The 19,535-nt window shown below is 39.6% G+C and overlaps 1 protein-coding gene across 2 annotated transcripts in view; it reads right to left on the bottom strand.

Moving 5' to 3' along the window:
- SCAPER (S-phase cyclin A associated protein in the ER) overlaps nucleotides 1-19,535 on the bottom strand; it is a 173,799-nt gene that overhangs the window by 130,353 nt on the left and 23,911 nt on the right. For both annotated transcript variants that reach the window (XM_075273805.1, XM_075273806.1), the window contains exons 5-8: nucleotides 14,716-14,816; nucleotides 11,937-12,053; nucleotides 10,337-10,497; nucleotides 6,277-6,542 (exon numbers count right to left, since the gene is read on the bottom strand). In XM_075273805.1, the coding sequence (XP_075129906.1) occupies nucleotides 6,277-6,542; nucleotides 10,337-10,497; nucleotides 11,937-12,053; nucleotides 14,716-14,816 (645 nt within the window). The remainder of the gene's footprint in view (nucleotides 1-6,276; nucleotides 6,543-10,336; nucleotides 10,498-11,936; nucleotides 12,054-14,715; nucleotides 14,817-19,535) is intronic.

Here is a 19,535-nt window from a genome sequence, read left to right as displayed (position 1 = left end):
TTTATGCAGATTAGGTTTCCATTCGGTGGGTCCCCAAGCAGACCCCGGAACGGAAACTCGATCGCCGATGTGAACCGTGCCTAAGCCTTCAGTAGGATTTTCTGCCTGCCAGTCTTGCTGATGCAAACAAATAGGGAAACTCGTAGAGCATTATTTACCATTATTGTTATTAATGTGGCTGCTGTAACCTCTTCACCAGTTATTGGCTGTATTTCTAAAAAGTGTACTAACGATGAGGGCGGAGGGAGCTGTCTTCTCGGGAAGATCGCATCACTGCCAGTTCTCTGACAAATCAATACCTATTATATGAAGTTGTTTGGATGTTGATACAAACAAGTCACCATCCTCTTAGTGCTGAGTAATGAGACCTGTCCAGGCTCTTCTGTCATCACTTAGTAACTTTCCTGAAGCCGCCAGCAGCCTTTCAAATGCTAGAATACCATTCTTTCTTAGTTGGCAAGACACCCTAGATTCATCTTTGTCTTACTATTTACCACCACTATTAAATGCATCATAACTCACTAGCAGCGCAAGCAAATCTCTGACAAACCATCAAAAGGAAAGACCGGCAACAATTCAGCTCTTGTCTAGAAAGATTCATTCCTTAAACTAGTATTTAACTTCTTTCTTCCTATGCTGAGCGACTTGGCAAGAGCCTTCATTATGAATATACAAGGGTATAAACATGTAAACAGAAACATAAGATAAAATAGATCTCTCACCAGTGATGGAAACCAGAGCAGCGCACAATACAAGTGTTTAGTCTCAGATAAAATAAATTATCTACCAGTCTGTATGCTACGAAACGCATCATTTATATCCCTCTCCTCAAAAGTCCCCCCTTCTGAGACAAATGAACTTATCTACGGGCTGTTTTCATTACTTAATCACACGGCCTAAACATATAAGCAACTTATAGAAGTTTTACAAATATAGAGATAAAAAGATCAAAATGTTGACAAATTCCGCTTATGAAAATTCTGGCAAAAACCTACATCATGGTAAAAAATTTCTATGTTTTATTCCCATTTATCAGTTTTAAATGATAGACCAGAGCAAAAAAGATCTTAAAGAAATCCCAGAAGGCAGATGTGCTTAGATAGTTCTATGAGTCACTTTTATCTATGCAGATCTCTAGGACTTGCTCCCCAGTCTGTACTGGATCTGACTCAATTCACATTATGTCACAATCCTAACATTAGCAGCAAAATATCATCAATTCTTCTTCATAGCTCCCAAATATATACAGACATATACAGTATATACACCTGTGTACACACAGATAGATACATACACACATATATAAATCAATTCTTCTCCATAACCCAAAAATAAATACACACACACACATATTTATATACTCATATATATACACCTGTGTACATAGATAGATAGATAGATAGATAGATAGATAGATAGATAGATAGATACAAACATACACACATATATACATCAATTTTGCATACATTATAGGCAGCTGAAATCCAGTGGCATTTCTATGCAAAAAAAAAAATGCTGTATTTTACAGCAGTGGTAGTAGTAGGGATGTTGAGAAATCTCATCCACATGTGGAAGAATGAAATCTACACAGAATATGTGTGAAAATTGACACCCACACCAATTCACACATGATTTCACCCTTTGCCTAAAACTGTATTCACACAATGCAGTTGTACTGAAGAAAAAAAAAGAAGCATAAAAAACGTGATACACTCGCAGCCTCTATATACATTTGAATGCCACAACGGACCATAGTGTTGAACTTCAATAAGGGAAATTCAGTAGAGTGTTACCCCACAAGACAATGTTGCAAAATTGCCTGAAAGTGAGTGTTTTTTGCTACAATACAAGTGAAGGAATCAAGAGCAACAAAATGGACACCTCATCCCCAATACAGCTTTTGTAGATCACAGTAAGTTAGTCATGAGCAAGTTTGCTGTGGCTAACCCAATACAATCTCTCCACAAACTTAAAATAAGGATGAGCCAGATCTGTGGGTGCAGTACAGTGTTAGCAAGTAGCAACTTTGTAAACTAGATGGCTATATCACCATGAGATTTCTAGTGTTAGCAACACAAAACCTGTTAGATGGCCATATATTAATTTCAAGTCATTTCATCTGTCTTAAAGTGATCATTTATGTCAGTACCATGGACAGAGTATAGGAGTAGTATTATTTTCCCCTGACTGCCCTAACAGCTTCATCCAAAAATAACCGCATGTAACAAGACAGATAGACTTATATTTTCCCCATTGTACTTTTATCAATTAAAAATAAATAAATAAAAATCAGTAAGAATTAAAAGCAAAACAAAAAAACTAAATTAAGGCTGTGGTCACACTAGGGTTGTGAGACCGTTTGGAGACCCCATTCCGCTTAAAATTTGCAAACAGGGCTTTTCTCTCCACTGATTTCGTCCCACCCCTGTTGAGCCAGATTGCCAAAATGAAAGAGGCCTGTCACCACAAAACAGCAATGGTGGTGCTAGAGGGGTGGTGTGATGTATAAAAGAAGAGGGTGACCAGAGTGGCTAACTGGAACCATAACCAACAACGCTACCAGATTTCACATGTGAACGCCATAGGGTCTAACAGGTCACTAGAAGACATCATAGCTTGACAGCCCCAAATCAAGTAAGAGGGATCAAAGGGATCCATAGTTTTGCATTTCTGCCTACTTACCATGCATATGAAGTGTGGTATAGGAAGGGAGGTGTTTGAGGTGCGTTGCGTTACCACAGAGTGATATATATAAGATAGACAGGCCACTGAGTGGAGAACTAGATTTTGATATGGTTTTGTAGGGATTTAGTGGCGTCTGCACCTCCAGTCAAAATTCTGGTACTCACCCTGGAAGCATTGTCATACAGAGGAATCTGGAATCCTCTACATGGCACCATTTATTGCTACTATATAGTATGATGTGGATCTGCAGTATGCCTATTATATCATGGATTTCCACAGTGGAATAAGGGATTTTGGGATAAGGGAGAGAGTCCAAAAACAGGAATATGGAACCAACCACCTAAATTCGTAAAGAACTCCAACAACAAAAAATCCCGTATAACAAATACAACGGGTGGGACCTGTGTCCCCCAGTGAAACAATGAGAAAAGGATTTTACAGGTGAGTACACAAAAATCCCTTTTTTTCGCAATATTTCACTGGGGGACACAGTAACCATGGGACGTCCAACAGAGGGGAAAAAACTTAGACAACCTTGCAAACCCTGGTCGCATGAGCCATCACATGGGAAGGTGAATCCCTGCCCCTTAACTGTAAGGCTCTCTATGACACACTGAATCCACCTAGAGATGGATAGCCTGGAAGAGACAGGCCCTTCCTAGAATTCCCTGGAAATCACAAAAGAGCATCAAAGAACGGTTCCTTGAGAGCTAGTCAATCCAGCCGCCTGGACACATCTCGGCGGTGCGTGGTGCCCACGAGGATGCTCAGTTTCTGGACAAAAAAACAGAAAGACAATATCCTCATTGACAAGAAAAGGAGGACACCACCCTAGAAACAAAGAAGGTGGAGAACAAAGAACCACCCTATTCCGTGAGAAATCAAGAAGGGAGACTGGCACAGAAGCAGCCAGCTCAGAACCCTACAAGTAGAAGTGGTTGCCACAAGAAAGCGAACTTGCTTTAGAGGCTAAAGAAGGAGCCTAAGGTACCTCAAGAATGAGGCAAAAAAAAACAAGGATCATAAAAGCCAGTAAGGAGGGACACCATGAGTCCTGCCCTAGAAGAACAGTCTTACTTGAGTAAGGACAACCAGGGCCACCGGAAGAAAAGAAGCACAGATATCTGACCTTTCAGAAAAAAAAACAAGATCCAATCCACACTGAGAAAAACCTGGATCCTGGACAAAGTAAAAAGGACTTCAGCTCTGCACCAGCGGACATAAGATTACCAAAAGTGGAGGCCCAGGAACCCAGTGTGGCCTCGGCCTACCCACCGACGAAGCCACGATCTCAATTAGAAGCCGCGGCCGCTGCCTGGAGCCCGTTGCCGGCCGCGTGGACCACGCTGTCTGCCAGCCAGCTGGTGCCCCAAAGCACCAAGAAGAAGGCAAGACAGGCCCCAGGGAGGAAGAAGGGGCAGAAAAGGGGAACATACCTATGTTCACCTGCTCATACTTACCAGTCCGAAGTCTTCAGGCACCGCAGACTCACCCCTTCGGTGATACCTCGCACGTAACCGTGGGGTCGCCGGAATATCCCGCCGCCACTGCAGCAAAAGAGGGGGACTGGGTGACTGCGGGGCGCTCTATAATAGAGCGCTTGTGCCCGCAGGGGTACGACTAGTGTTGCAAAGCACTGACAACCCCCTGCCCCTGAAAGAAAAGAAAAAATAAAAATGGACAGAAAGACCTGACTCAGGTCGTGACTGCCTCCTATGACATTAGGTAAAAAACTGCATGAGTGCACGGCCAGTGTGAGGGTGTAGCCTGTGTGGGCGAAGCCAACTTTTTTTTCTATTTCCCTAGTGTCTGCCTCCTAGTGGCCAGGTCTATACCCATGGTTACTGTGTCCCCCAGTGAAATATTGCGAGAAACGGCATATTCCCTGCATAACTCCTCTTCTGTATATACACATATATCCTACTGCTTGTTGCATGACCAGGTTACTACCACACAGCGCCTACTGTATTCCTTTAATCTCTGTCATCAGCCGGCTACAGGAAAATTGATAGCTTGTTCCCTATCAGTTTATTCTTTAGCAATCTGCTGCCAAATTAAAACAACATTTTGGCTGTGCGTTGAGAGCCCATCATTCATACCAGAAATTTCCACTGCTGTTGTTATCCAGCTGGGAGCTCTTCTGCGCAAATGTCAGGTTGTTGCCAGGCCCACAAATTCCAACCACTGACTAGTATTTGCTTCATTGTATAGCGCAAATGAAAAGCTTGGCTTAACACTGGGCCAAAGTAACTGAAATTCATAACTATTAATCCCTGGACCACCACAGCCGCAAACTAGCCTTATGACAGTGCAATAATTAACCCCTTAGCATCTACTCACTGTCTTAACATTAGGAGGCTTACAGAAGATGACATTTAATTGTGAATTATCAATGAGAATTATAGCTAAGGATTTCTTAGTCATTTTTACCCAGCATCCCAGGAACACTGGTGAGGAAAAAAAATTTGTATCTTATGAAGGATATTCAACAGTATTTCAAATGTGCTTAAGAGGAATACCATTGAATAGCGCCTGAACTGCATGCTCCTTGGGTGAGGGATGGTGATAACTTTAAAAATGGTTTTTAATGGTTTCATTAAAGGTGTATTGCCATTTATAAAGTGATGTCATTTCTGTAAGATATGACATCACTTTAGAATTGGTGGGGTACTGAGTTTTGCAAAACCCACTAATCTTCAGGATGAAAGGGCTGCAGAGCTGATTCAGCATCATGACCCTTTCCCTGTTTTCCCTGCACAGTGGCGCTCCCAGTTACCCATCTGCGCAGAGTTCTGCAACTGCTCACATTCACTTGAATCAAGCTGTGCTGAAGGGGTGGGTATGGGTGGTCAGAAAGTAATGGAGATATGCAATCACTTTATGAAAGGAAAATACCCCTATATAAGTCCATCCTGCACATAAATAGTCCAGAATCCTCTAGCAATAGCATATGCCACCAATACCTGATCAGTAAGTGTCCCACTGCTGGGAAAATAACCTTATCCCTTTACCCTGACACACTGCCTCACTTATTTGTAGGCTGCATATACTATTATACTGAAAACCTCAAAGTAAGTATCAAACTTTTCAAACATAAGAGCAAAGACTCAAGTGAAAATTGTCATTATAAGTGAAGGTCATTAAAAAAAAAAAAGATAATGTGTGTATGAGCTAATATACTCAAATGGCCTGATGCCTGGTAAATATAATGAAATATCAAAGTATCATCCACATCCATGCCAGTTTTTCTGTCCTTCTCAAGAAAAATTGAGAGCTTACAAATACCTTTGTGATCAACGATAAATAATCATGCCATGGTAAGTCATCATCATGATCAGTAAACGTACCATCACTAGGTACAATTACATTCCTTGCCCATTGGGGTGCAGCATTCTCCCTTCTGGCTACAAGAATGTCCATTACATCTTCAGGTACTACCTAACCACCAGCTCATTAATTGAAAAATGGTATTGAATAAACCTACCATTACAATTAACTACACAAAACCACACAAGACAGTACAAAAGTAAGGTAAAGCTTAATAGTTTATGGAAATAAGCATGGCAATGAATTTCTACACACATCCTCTACCTGAGTGATTTCTGTCAGTGGAATTTCACAAGGACAAAGCAATTCCTTAGGAGGTGGTTCAACAAGTACAGGGGGGTGTTCTGATTTTGCAGCCTCTTCAGGAACCTCAGTTGGAGATTTGGAGCAGATATTTTCTTTGTCACTGTCATCTTTTAGTTTAAGTTCTGTATCTGAAGCTGACTCAGACTTGATATTCACAGCAGAAGATCTGGAACGAATAGGCCTGCCACGCTGAACCGTCTCCCATCCTTCAGTATCAATTCGATCTACAGCAAAAACAAGAAAGCATCAAATGACATTCTTACCAAGGTCATGTTTAGTTGACAAAGCCAGTGCTTAAAGGGGTTTTCCGGACAGAAAATCTTTTTCTTTTTTTTTTTTTTATAAAGGTCTGTTAGTACTAGTGGTGGGTTAATAAAGTAAGTATTGCAGGGGATAAGGGAGGGGGAAGAGTGATGGCGACGTTCCGTTTTGGAAGTGGAGAAACGGAGCGTCATCGGATTATCAGAAAGTGTCCCTGGAGCTGTCCCTCCAGGGATATGGGTAATTATACATTTATTTTTAAAAATTGAAGTAAAGTAGAAGTTAGGTGGGGGGAAGGAGTTTAGTTTAGGGGATAATTATCAGTTTATCCTAGACAACCCCTTTAAGGTTCCAAACTTAGCCAACTGCAATAAAAGTAAAGGCAGTCTGAAATGACAGATTGTAACCAGTTCAAGCTATTGCAATGTTGATTCAGAAGAAGACATTGGGGAGAAGCCAATTATCCAAAGGGGCATAAAAGATCTATTTACACCAAACTCTGCACTTAAAGGGACCCGGTCAGCAGTAAATTGTTTACAAACCTAATCACAGTATCTTATAGGGGTGATTCTACTGATTCCCAATATCTGTTATTCAGAGCCCCAGTTTCATGAAAATCACTTTTTTTATGTGCAGATAAGGAGAAAAGTGCTTTGTCCAGGAATCTAGAGCGGAGAACCAAATACAGAGCAAGATAAGGCACACCTATAAAGCACTTTTACTTTTATTTGATTAGGAATAAAACAACACTTTACTTTGACAGACTCCCTTTAACCCCTTCCCAACATTTGCCGTAATAGTACGGCGCTGCCGGGAAGGACTTCCGCAAACCGCCGTAGTACTACGGTGGCTGCATGGTGTGCACACAGAAACTATGTGCGCACCATGTCCTGCTGGTATTAGCTGTAACATACGGCTGGCATTGCCCTGTAACACCCGCGGTCGGAACCGGGTCCGATAGCAGGTGTTTACCCCTGAGATGCCGGTGGTCAAACATGACATTAAAAAATAATATAAATGAGGTATCGTCGTAACCGTACCGACCCGCAGAATAAAGCTAACATGTTACTTATGCTGTACGCTGAACGGGGAAAAAAAATGCTAAAAAGCAATACCAGCATTGATATTTTCTTTTACATCCTACCCAGAAAGAGTTAATAAAATATAGTCAATAAGTTACAGGCACCCCAAAATGGTGGCATTGAAAAGTACATCTAATACCGCAAACAGCAAGCCCTAATATGGCCACATTGCCAGAAGAAAAAAAAAATCTAGCTTGTACAATATGAAGACAAAAAAAACCCAAAGTCGCCAAATCATTAGGACACAAGTGGCTGCGACTAGAAGGAAATGTATAAACTGTGCGAGCATTTTAAGGGGACACCCCATATTTAGAGCTTATGAGAGAGAATACACCAGCACTGACCCCCGAGAATGCCCCTCTTCCCCGTCCGTGTCATAATAGCTAGTGGGAAAATAGAATGGGATTTGGTGTACCCAATTTACTCTGCACAGCTTATATATTCACTTCGGGGTTGCTAATGCTCACTACATCACTTGATAAATTCTTTGAGGGGTGCAGTTTTCAAAATGGGGTCACTTTCTAGAGGTTTCCACTGTTTGACACCTCAAGGGCTTTGTAAATGCGACATGGTTCCTGAAACTGATCACAGCCAGATCTGCCCTCTAAAAGCTCCTTGGCGCGCCTTCCCTTCTGCGTCTCGCTGTGCGTCCATATATTAGTTTACAGCCACAAGTGGGGTATTGTGGTAGTCGAGAGAACTTGCCTAACAAATTGTGGGATGTGTTTTCTCCTTTAACCCCTTGTGAATGTGCAAATTCTAGGGCTAAACGAAAATATTAGTAAAATAAAATGTGTAAATTTCACCTCCATTTTGTCTCAATTCCTGTTAAGCACTTTTAGGGCCGAAATACTTGATATATGTTGTTTTGGCTTATTAAAAGGGGCTCTATCACTAGGAAAAGTCATTTTTAACTAATCACACCTTTGCATAGCCCTTAGAAAGTCTATTTCACACCTACCTTTTGTATGTAGATTGCCTCAGTGGTTTCTGAATAAGTCTGTTTTTTATTCATATGCTAATTAGACTAGTGCACGATAGATGGTGCACACCTCTCCCTGCTGTTTTCTATGGGAGGCTGCTGCTGCCTGATGACTCAGCTTCCTGTTTGCCTCACACACATAGGAGATAATAGGAGAGAGGAGGCTGCTGGGAACTTCCTGAGCTGGCTGGAAGCTCATTAGCATATGAATAAAAACGGACTTATTCAGAAACCACTGAGGCAATCTACATACAAAAGGTAAGTGTGGAATAGACTTTCTAAAGCCTATGCAAGCATGTGATTAGATAAAAATTACTTTTCCCAGTGATAGAGCCCCTTTAAGGGGTGCAGTTTTGAAAATGGGGTGATTTATGGGGGTTTCTAATACAAGGGTCTTTCAAAACCCCTTCATAACTGGATTAGTCCCTTACAAAATGGGTTTTGGAAATGTCTTGAAAATTTTGAATATTGTTGTTTCACTTGTAAACCTTATAATGTCCGTAAAAATAAAAGGGTGACTAAAGTTTGATGCCGACATAAGCAGAGACCTGGTACATTAGATTTACGATATAATTTTGGCGGTCTGACTATCTGTATGTAATGCACATCATTTCAAACTTTATAAAATGCATATTTTTAAAAATTTCCACCAAATTTCCTATTTTTTCATAATTAAACACAAAACATATCAACCAAAATTTACTACTAACATGAAGTACAATGTGATACGAGAAAACAATTTCAAAATCACTTTGGTAAGTTAAAGTGTTCCAAAGTTATTGCCACATAAAGTCACACATGTCAGTTTTGAAAAATCGAGTTTGGTCAGGAAGTCAAAAAGTGCCATCGGTGGGAAGGGGTTAAATAGAGATTAAAGAGGTATTCTAGTAACAAAAGATCCCCTGGATCTCCAATGATCAAGTGGATGTGCATTATTAGTCTACCTGTTTGAAAGGCACAGAAGTCCACTGCCATGTCATTCAGTTACACGGGACTGTGCATACAGCTGATAGATGTACTCCGCTAATCTTTGGCAGTCCCAAGAGATGAATGAAGCAACAGCACACATACAAGTGATACTCCAGTCAAACAAGAAGATTCAGGATTAGTATGGCTCCCAGCAGATGAATAGAGGATGACTTGTTATTAGCCGAATACCCCTTTACTTGTGTTGTATTATTGATACTTGATGGAGCTGAGATTTCCATATTTTACTTTAGGAAGGCTTTGTCATGTTTTGTAGCACTAAATGTTAAACGACTTGTGATTCCTTTAAAACCCATTCCTCTTAACCTTGCTGAGTATCTGTCATTTCTTTTCATAAAGCAATTTCATACAAAACAAAGACACAGGACTAGTGTTCCCATCTGGAGCCTGTCCACCTTACTTCCTTATCCTCGCTGATAGATTTATGACTAGGATAAAGTAGAAAGTTTAAGAGGAAAAAAGGGAGGTGTTCTGTAGCCACTGTTCAACACCAGTGGAAAGAGTAACACAAAACATAACCGCTACATTCATAAAGTCACCACTAACACATAAAACATCAAATGAAGATTTATTAACATACCCAGTGTGAAAATACATTTACAATCATTAAATACACTGGACAAAAATTATCATTACTAATCTGATCACACACTGGCTAACTATAAGCACATTCACAGCCTAAAAATGATATATTGCCATAGCTCACCATTCTCATGCAGTGCTCTCTGCATTGGGGCTGATGTACATGGATGGATAATCTCTGCGACCTGAGGACTGGCAGAAGCTCCATGGTTTGCTTTTACTTTATCAGCCCAACTAACCCCTGAAGGCGTCAAACGTCCTGGAGTCAAGGTGAGAGTAGGCCCTCTGTAAAATGATAGAAGAGGTATTAGAACGTTAGACACAACATACAATGTACACAAACACTATAACACAATTGCAAGACTAGTAATGGCACCTAATATTTGTTGTGCTAACAAAGAAATATGATACTACAACTATTATTTTATAAAGTGAATATATTAAATATTTTCACAACTATTGAAAAACAAAAGAGTAAACAAAGCACAGTGTGTTGTAAAAGCCTGAACATAAAAGCTATTGATCTGTTAGGGCTAGTTCACACAGTGGAAGTTTTCCGCTGTGTGTTTTTCTTTGGCACGGCTAGCCGCGACGGGATGCTGATGCATCGGCATTCCGCTACTGATTAGGCCCAAATGAATGGAGCTAAACAGGAATGTGCCTCGAGCCGTGGACACCGCGGCTGACTCAGCCACAGAGTCCACGGCAAGGTAGGGCATGTCACTTCCTTTTTCTGCTAGCTAGCGAGAAAAAAAAAGTGAGTGGCTCCCACTGAAGTGAATGGGAGCCGTTTTTACAGATGGATTTTGACACGGATTCCGCATTAAAATCTGCCTGCAAAATATAGTGCCCATGTGTGATACATATCCAAAATAAGGAAATGAAGACTGGGTTTCTGACCAGTGGCAGACCATAGAAAAATTCTGCATTCATAACGGTATCCATTGGCAACAGATCAAGACAAAAGATTTTCACCACTAAAACGGTTATAAAAAAAAAATCTTTAAAATTTATTTATAAAGTTTATTTATATTTGCAAAAACATTAAAAATTTTACATTTTTGTCTACAAATTTAAATTTGATTGTGGGAAAACCCCTTTAAACCACATCCAAAACTGTTGGATTATGTGTCAGATTCACAGCAGAGGTATAGGTTTGCATTGGACGTGATACACTTGAAAAAAAATCAGGCGGTTTTCATATTCACACTTTATGGCATCATTTCAATCTCATCTTAAAAAGCCTTGTTGACGGCAAATACCTAAGAGCCAGATCCACTGCTGTGAATACTTTCTCACAGATAAAGTCCGGGTTATCTGATGAATATTTAGAGAAAGAGAAACCCTTGAGTGAGCACAATCCATTGGTCTATGGAAGAATTGGCAGTTTTTTATATCCCTCCCCTGGTGCTTCACAGTCTGCCACAAAATCAGTTTAGTGACACAGTGGGTTCACACTTGCTGCATTACACTGGTGCACTTTCTAAAAACTCTGCATTGTACTGATCCGCTGTTATTTCTCCAGTAACAACTGGATGCTACCATATCTTTATCCAACTGTGTTTCCACACAAAGTCTGACACTGATAGCACACTGTCAGAGTGTGAACAGAAGTACCCTCAAATGGTAACGTGCATATCATTAACTGGCATCTGATCTACCAATGTGATAACACCTTTAAGCATATAATAATGTATCTGTTAAAATAACATCATCATTCTTACCCAAAATTGAGTGCCCTCCTAGCACTTGAAGTGGAGCTCACTCTATCAGACGATGGACTAGGCAAGACATGGCGTCCAGGTGACATTTTCTTCACTTCCCAGGCCAAAGAGGTAGGTCTATAGGATAAAGGTGACAATTACAATACAAGACTCCTTTAAACTACAGTAACAATTCTTATATAGGAATATAAAAGCTAATATTATGTCAATAACAATATATGAAAAAGGGAAGATATACAAAATGATTTTTATTCTGTAGAATGTTGACATCATGTACAGTATAGTAATGCTCAGATAATAAAAGTGTACTTCGTTTATGTGAAACAGCCATGAGAAACCATTTAGATAGATAAATGTTAATTGGTGTAATTCCCGACTCATTACTGTAAACATTTCTCAGTTTCCCTTCAACAGATCAAACAACCTTGTATTGTGTGAATGCAATATGATAAATAATCACAGAACTACTGTATTGGCCTTATGTGCAGACAGAAGTGAAATTACTATACCCTAGAGGCAAGCATGGTGTTAGAAGTCATACAAGTGGTCATTCATTAATACTTCTCACACAGAAGTGTTCTGTCTAATGAGGGAGCGAACATGAAGACCTCCAGAGACATGGCATACTGACAGTATGGGTGCAGCGCACACAAAATATACAAGAAATACTGCAATGGGTTGTCCAACAAATTCTTTTTGTTTCAGTAGATCCTGCAAATGAGTCCATTAATACATGGAAAATGTACTCACTAGGTCCCCACCTGACTAGAGCGCTGACATCGCCATTTGTGAAGAGGTCACTGTTCACTGGCCACTACACACAAACGGGACTACAGCACTGACATCAGCCAGGGGACCTATACACAGCAACCACTGCTGGAAACCAAGGACTGGCGAGAGGTGAGTACATGGTTTTTTTATTTTTTGGCCCCATCTGCCAGACCTATCGACACATAAAGAATCTGTTAAAAGCATTTTAGAGCTTAATGTAAAGAAGGCTTTTTCAGTGAACAACAATATTATGTAACTTTGTAATATATGTTGTGTTTCAATACACCACAAGATCCCTTTTTGCTGTCTGTGAATGTGTGACCACAGCTCAAGTTAGACACTAAAATGATTGTGTTTCAAACTTCAATCAACAAGCAGAAAATATATTAGAAAGTTGAACAATTTTGGACTAAACAAAAAATAGATATGTTTTCATAAAACACACAAAAAATTCCAAGAGTGCTAGAATGATTTAATAGATTTGTTCCGTTATGGAAACTTGTTCCTTATTACCAGGTCCCCCAGTGATTAGGAGGACAAGGACTCAAAGTCCCCCTAAAGCAACTTTGCGAATGGAGCAGCAATGAGATTGTGTGACCAGCGCTTCATTAACTTCTATTTGGTTGGCAGGACCCTCAGCCTCATAGAACTGAATGGAGTTCCAGTCACGCAAGCGCATTGGCGCTCCATTCAGAAGGAGGCCTTAGGAGGACTTTCAGTCCACACGCCTTCTCTTGATCGCTGGGTTACCCAAAGGTTGGACCCCCCCTAGCATTCGAACACTTATTTCCTATCCAGAGGATGGGGGTAAGTGTCCATAACAGGACGATCCCTTTGAAAACATCTAACAAAGAATGCAAAGAGGTGGTGTTGATAAATGAGGCGAAAGACCTTTAGATAGGTATGCCCTTTACAGAAACTGCCTCAAAATATATACACAAAAAGTTATTAAAACGTGCAGAAGATCTTACCTATTAATTAAGCAGAATGAAAATGTATGCTCACTATTTCCCCATGGTGTGAACTACTTCCCCTATTTATTACAGTAATGATCACCAACAACTTTTGCTTAGTTTCACTTTAATGTTCATATTTTTCGCTCTTGTCTACAGAGCACGTGTTAGAGCAATACACAGTACTCAAACAACTTGGGAGAGGGGCTAACAAGAGCCAAACTGCAATGCATTCATGGGAGATGTAGTTTCTTGATAGTCACATAGTATATTACATGGTACATGACTGTGCCTCGCCACAAAAAATATAACGGGATAACCCCTTTAACTAAAGAGGATAAAACTGCATTGTTGGCATAAATGGCATAGTCTGTGATGCCAGTATTTTTTCACAGCAGTCACTCTTATCCATTCATTTAAATGTGTTTATTCAGATGTCCATGTTTTTTAGGTCCGCAAAAAAAAAAAAAGAAATTCAAACTCAGGACATGTCTTATGTACAGTATATCAGATAATGTCAGCCTCCTCTTTACTGCATCAGTAGCAGCAACTCTTTTCAGCGAGTCTGAAATCTTGCGGTTTCACTCAGTCCTAACCCAAAGTGGCCATGTGGGGCCAAACCGACAGCGAATGCGCAGGATTTCAATCTCGCTGAAGAGAGTTGCTGCTACTGGTGCAGCAAAGAGGAGGCTGACTTCAACTGATCTACACAGGAGGAGGCTTGTAGGAAAGATCACATATCACAGTGACCGTGACAGTACGGATTGTGGTATTGTTTACAAACTGCGAGCAGGGCTGCTTACTCGCCGTACAAACTGTAGCAATGAGTGTGGGTACTGCAGAGTTGTCACATTGAAATTTCTGTGGCAATACCGCGAATCGTGCTGTCTCAGTAACAGTGATCTGCGGGAGTCCTAGCTGTCAATGCACAGCTGATCCAATATTAATGGGCTATCCTAAGGATAGGCCATCAATGTTAGAAATCAGATAAGCCCTTTTAATAAAGGAGCAAATACTGTGAAAGACAAAACAAACGTGAACATAACAACATCTACCTGCTCTGGGCATCAGTTTTCTCCAACTTTTCCTGTAGCTGGATCCAGTCAATAAGTGCCTTAAAATCCCGCACATAGTTATCAAGCATCATTAATACTTCCTATGTAAAGAATGGCATAAGATAACAGATTTATTAGTGAACTGGCCACTTGATATAAACAAATCACTTCTATTTCATATTAATTAATTTAGTGTAAAGGATACATTTTAATTCACACATTACACAACTACTATGGCTGACTTAAAATTTGTACAAGGATCCCATTGACTTATAACAAGCAAATCACATTCCTTCATTTTAATGAAAAAGTCTGAGCTATATCATTCACAATTATTTATTTATTTATTTATTTTATAAAAAATTGAGAGTCTTCAGTAGTTGATACCTATTTTTAATAGCTAACTAAAAATGTTGACAGATTGCAAGCTTTCAGGATTTCTCAGATCCCTTCCTTAGGCAGAGTTTAAACACAATTTCTGAAAGATACATATTTATACAAAAAGAGATACATAGGATTAGTTTTTTTTCCGCAGCAAACAGGACAGAACCTATAAACTATGTTACTGCTTTCACACGGAATATTCACTACAGATCATGACAATAAAATCTACATACTGTATAAAAAAAGTGGAAATATATAATATATAGTAAAGACCACTTTCAACTCTATAAAATAGTAAAAATAAAGCAATAATAAACACAAATGATATGCAAATATTTTGGCCCTAGTGTATTAAATCATACCTCCAGTTATAAACAATTTTGCATAAGTGAATAGTACAGGGGAATATACGAAACTTTGTGATATTTCTTATTAAATAAATAAATTTCCTTTTCAACTTTTCAGATGGAGTTACTTTCTACATAGGAGAGTGGAGGGGAAGAAGAAGGCTGGTGGAAAAGACACGCAAATAATTGCTGCTGTTGCTGCTGCATTCTACAACTCTGTGAGTGAGAGATATAAACTGAGTGAAGATAAGGAGGAGGAGATTGGTGGAAATATGGTGGACATATTTCTTTTATAAAATATGGTATTATATTATTACTAAAATTTCTTGCAGTGACCTGAACTATTCATTTATGTATGTATTTATGTTGTTTGTAACTGGAGGTATGGCATTAACCATATAATTAAAATGCAAAATAATAACTTCATGGACATATATGTTATAGATAATGTTACAAAAACATAACATATATAAATCATTTTAACAAAGGAGAATGAACAAGACAATGTACTAAAATCCATGAGTTCATTATCAAAAAACACCAATAAACCAAAACTCGAAAATGTCCTGTTTAGTTTACCCCTTAGTCACTGGTATTATAGAACAGCCACTGTATGTTTTTTCCTAAGCTGGTGTTCCTGTGTTGAGTTACGGCTTGGCAAACAGTGTGCAATATTCATGTATTGCCTGTATCTGGGTGGGGACCCTACCGAAGCACCACTGCTTAAGTTATCTATAGCTCTGCAGTCAGGACAATCAGGTCAGCTAATTGCAGTTTGCTGATAGGGGCTTGGACAGTGTGAATTATCTCTCTATGTAAATACAAAGGTAGCATTGAGTTTAATGCAGGTCTGTTTACTCTGAGCATGGTGTTTTCTCCAACCCTGTGTAATGCATTTAATGTGCATATTTTTTTAACATATATAACTTTAATTTTTTCTATGCGATTTGTAGTCCCCCTAGAGGACTTGCACTTTCTAACTTTTAATCGCTAAGGGTTCGTTCACATCTGCGCCCGGGACTCCGTTCTGCAGGTTTCCGTTTCCTGCACAAAACAGGGCAGGAGACGGAAACCTGCCGGCATCTTTCAAACCCATTCATTTGAATGGATTTGAAAAGTGTCCAGCCGTGAGCGTTTCATGCTCTCTGCGGCGAAACCGTTTTTTTTAAACCGGACACAGAGTCGGACATGCAGTACTCTGTGTCAGGTTTAAAAAAAATCGGATTCGCTGCGGAGAGCATAAAACGCTCACCGACACTCACGGCCGGACTCGGCATGACAGGTTTCCGTCTTCTGCATGCAGAAGATGGAAACCTGATAACGGAGTACAGACGCTGGTGTGAACCCAGCGTAAGAGAATATATTGACTACCTATGTAGTGCAATGTATTATGTTATTTTTTTAAGCCTGCCTTATTCAGATTGGATGATGTGTTTAAACACAAGTCTCTCACAGGCTTACTGGAAAGTTAATGTAAGGAGAGCTGATCTCTATAAAGAAACACGCTGGTTAACGTTTTAAAATTTTTTAGTAATCTTCACTGTTACAAAAAATTTTTGTTTTACTGGGCCAATTCAATTCAACATAATAAATGAAGCAGCAATAAAAAAAACTATTGAAAACACAGTATACACATTATATATGTGTGTGTATATATATATATATATATATATATATATATATATATATATATATACATACACACTCACCGGCCACTTTATTAGGTACACCATGCTAGTAACGGGTTGGACCCCCTTTTGCCTTCAGAACTGCCTCAATTCTTCGTGGCATAGATCCATGATGCGAATCTCCCGTTCCACCACATCCCAAAGATGCTCTATTGGATTGAGATCTGGTGACTGTGGAGGCCATTGGAGTACAGTGAACTCATTGTCATGTTCAAGAAACCAGTCTGAGATGATTCCAGCTTTATGACATGGCGCATTATCCTGCTGAAAGTAGCCATCAGATGTTGGGTACATTGTGGTCATAAAGGGATGGACATGGTCAGCAACAATACTCAGGTAGGCTTTGGCGTTGCAACGATGCTCAATTGGTACCAAGGGGCCCAAAGAGTGCCAAGAAAATATTCCCCACACCATGACACCACCACCACCAGCCTGAACCGTTGATACAAGGCAGGATGGATCCATGCTTTCATGTTGTTGACGCCAAATTCTGACCCTACCATCCGAATGTCGCAGCAGAAATCGAGACTCATCAGACCAGGCAACGTTTTTCCAATCTTCAATTGTCCAATTTCGATGAGCTTGTGCAAATTGTAGCCTCAGTTTCCTGTTCTTAGCTGAAAGGAGTGGCACCCGGTGTGGTCTTCTGCTGCTGTAGCCCATCTGCCTCAAAGTTCGACGTACTGTGCGTTCAGAGATGCTCTTCTGGCTACCTTGGTTGTAACGGGTGGCTATTTGAGTCACTGTTGCCTTTCTATCAGCTCGAACCATCTGGCCATTCTCCTCTGACCTCTGGCATCAACAACGCATTTCCGCCCACAGAACTGCCGCTCACTGGATGTTTTTTCTTTTTCGGACCATTCTCTGTAAACCCTAGAGATGGTTGTGCGTGAAAATCCCAGTAGATCAGCAGTTTCTGAAATACTCAGACCAGCCCTTCTGGCACCAACAACCATGCCACGCTCAAAGGCACTCAAATCACCTTTCTTCCCCATACTGATGCTCGGTTTGAACTGCAGGAGATTGTCTTGACCATGTCTACATGCCTAAATGCACTGAGTTGCCGCCATTTGATTGGTTGATTAGAAATTAAGTGTTAATGAGCAGTTGGACAGGTGTACCTAATAAAGTGGCCGGTGACTGTATATATATATATATATATATATATATATATATATATATATATATATATATATGTATATTAGAAAAAAGACAGCACTCCAATATTTAGGAAAAAGTGGTAATTACTGTGGGTTTAATCCGTACACGACATTTCAGTCCCAAAATACCTGGACCTTTCCCAAGCTAGGTATTTTGGGACCAAAACGTTGCATAAACCCACAGTAATTATCACTTTTTCCTAAATATTGGAGTGCAGTCTTTTTTTGTAATTTGTGGCTTTTTGGGTTTCATGCTGGGCCCTTATAGACTTGCACCTCAGCCCTGAAAGGATTAATAGCTACTGCGCTTGTTCTAACGTATTCTGTGTGTGTATATATATATATATATATATATATATATATATATATATATAGATATAGATATATATATATATATATATATATATATATATATAGATATAGATATATATATATATATATATAGATATATATATATATTTTATTTTTTTTTGCATATCTCTGTGTCTCTATGGTTATCGGCTGCAAACAAATTATGTATAGTTTGATTCAGCAGGTACACTCCATTTCATCTTTCCTTTGTATTTTGTTAAGCATGAATAAGGGAATAAAGTACAGATGGAACCAAGTCAAACCGCTGGATCAGGGTACACCCAGGGTTGGTTTGCACCCTGTAACTTTGCTTGTAGCCTGAAACACCTTGGTCAGTACAGGAGCTGTCCAAGTATACAAGGTAAGAGCTTGTGTCCTTTCTTGGCTAGCCTTTTTAGCATACTTGATATGTTTCTTTCCAAATACCTGTTTTATTCTCCATTCTCTACACTGCCCCCTTCAGTCAACCACAGTTACTTCATCCTTATCTAATATTCTGTCATTCGAGTATATAGAAGTGATCTTGTAACTGAAGTCTTTTTATTCTTTACTCTACACTTGGACCTTTATCATCTTGGTCTTCTCTTGCCCTAATGTACTGAGCAATTTACAGAACTCATACAGAAACCTGGACCAGGCAAAACCTTTGCAGACACAAATTCCCCTCGAATACACAATTTATTTATTTTTATTGGATCTCAAAGCACAACACTTCAACTCTACATCAGACAAGTGAGGTACAAAGAAGGTACATGACAGCGTAATGAAAAATTATTTCCATAAAAGCAAAGAGGTGGGAAAGAATTTTAATGGTCAATAATCTATATGGATCTCTCAGGACAGGAATGTGTATATATCTAAATGTATTTCTGAAATGTTTTTTTCATATT

Source organism: Leptodactylus fuscus, chromosome 5, assembly GCF_031893055.1.
Source record: "Leptodactylus fuscus isolate aLepFus1 chromosome 5, aLepFus1.hap2, whole genome shotgun sequence".
Taxonomy (NCBI): Eukaryota; Metazoa; Chordata; class Amphibia; order Anura; family Leptodactylidae; genus Leptodactylus; species Leptodactylus fuscus.
This window is presented reverse-complemented; position numbering and strand designations above follow the sequence as displayed.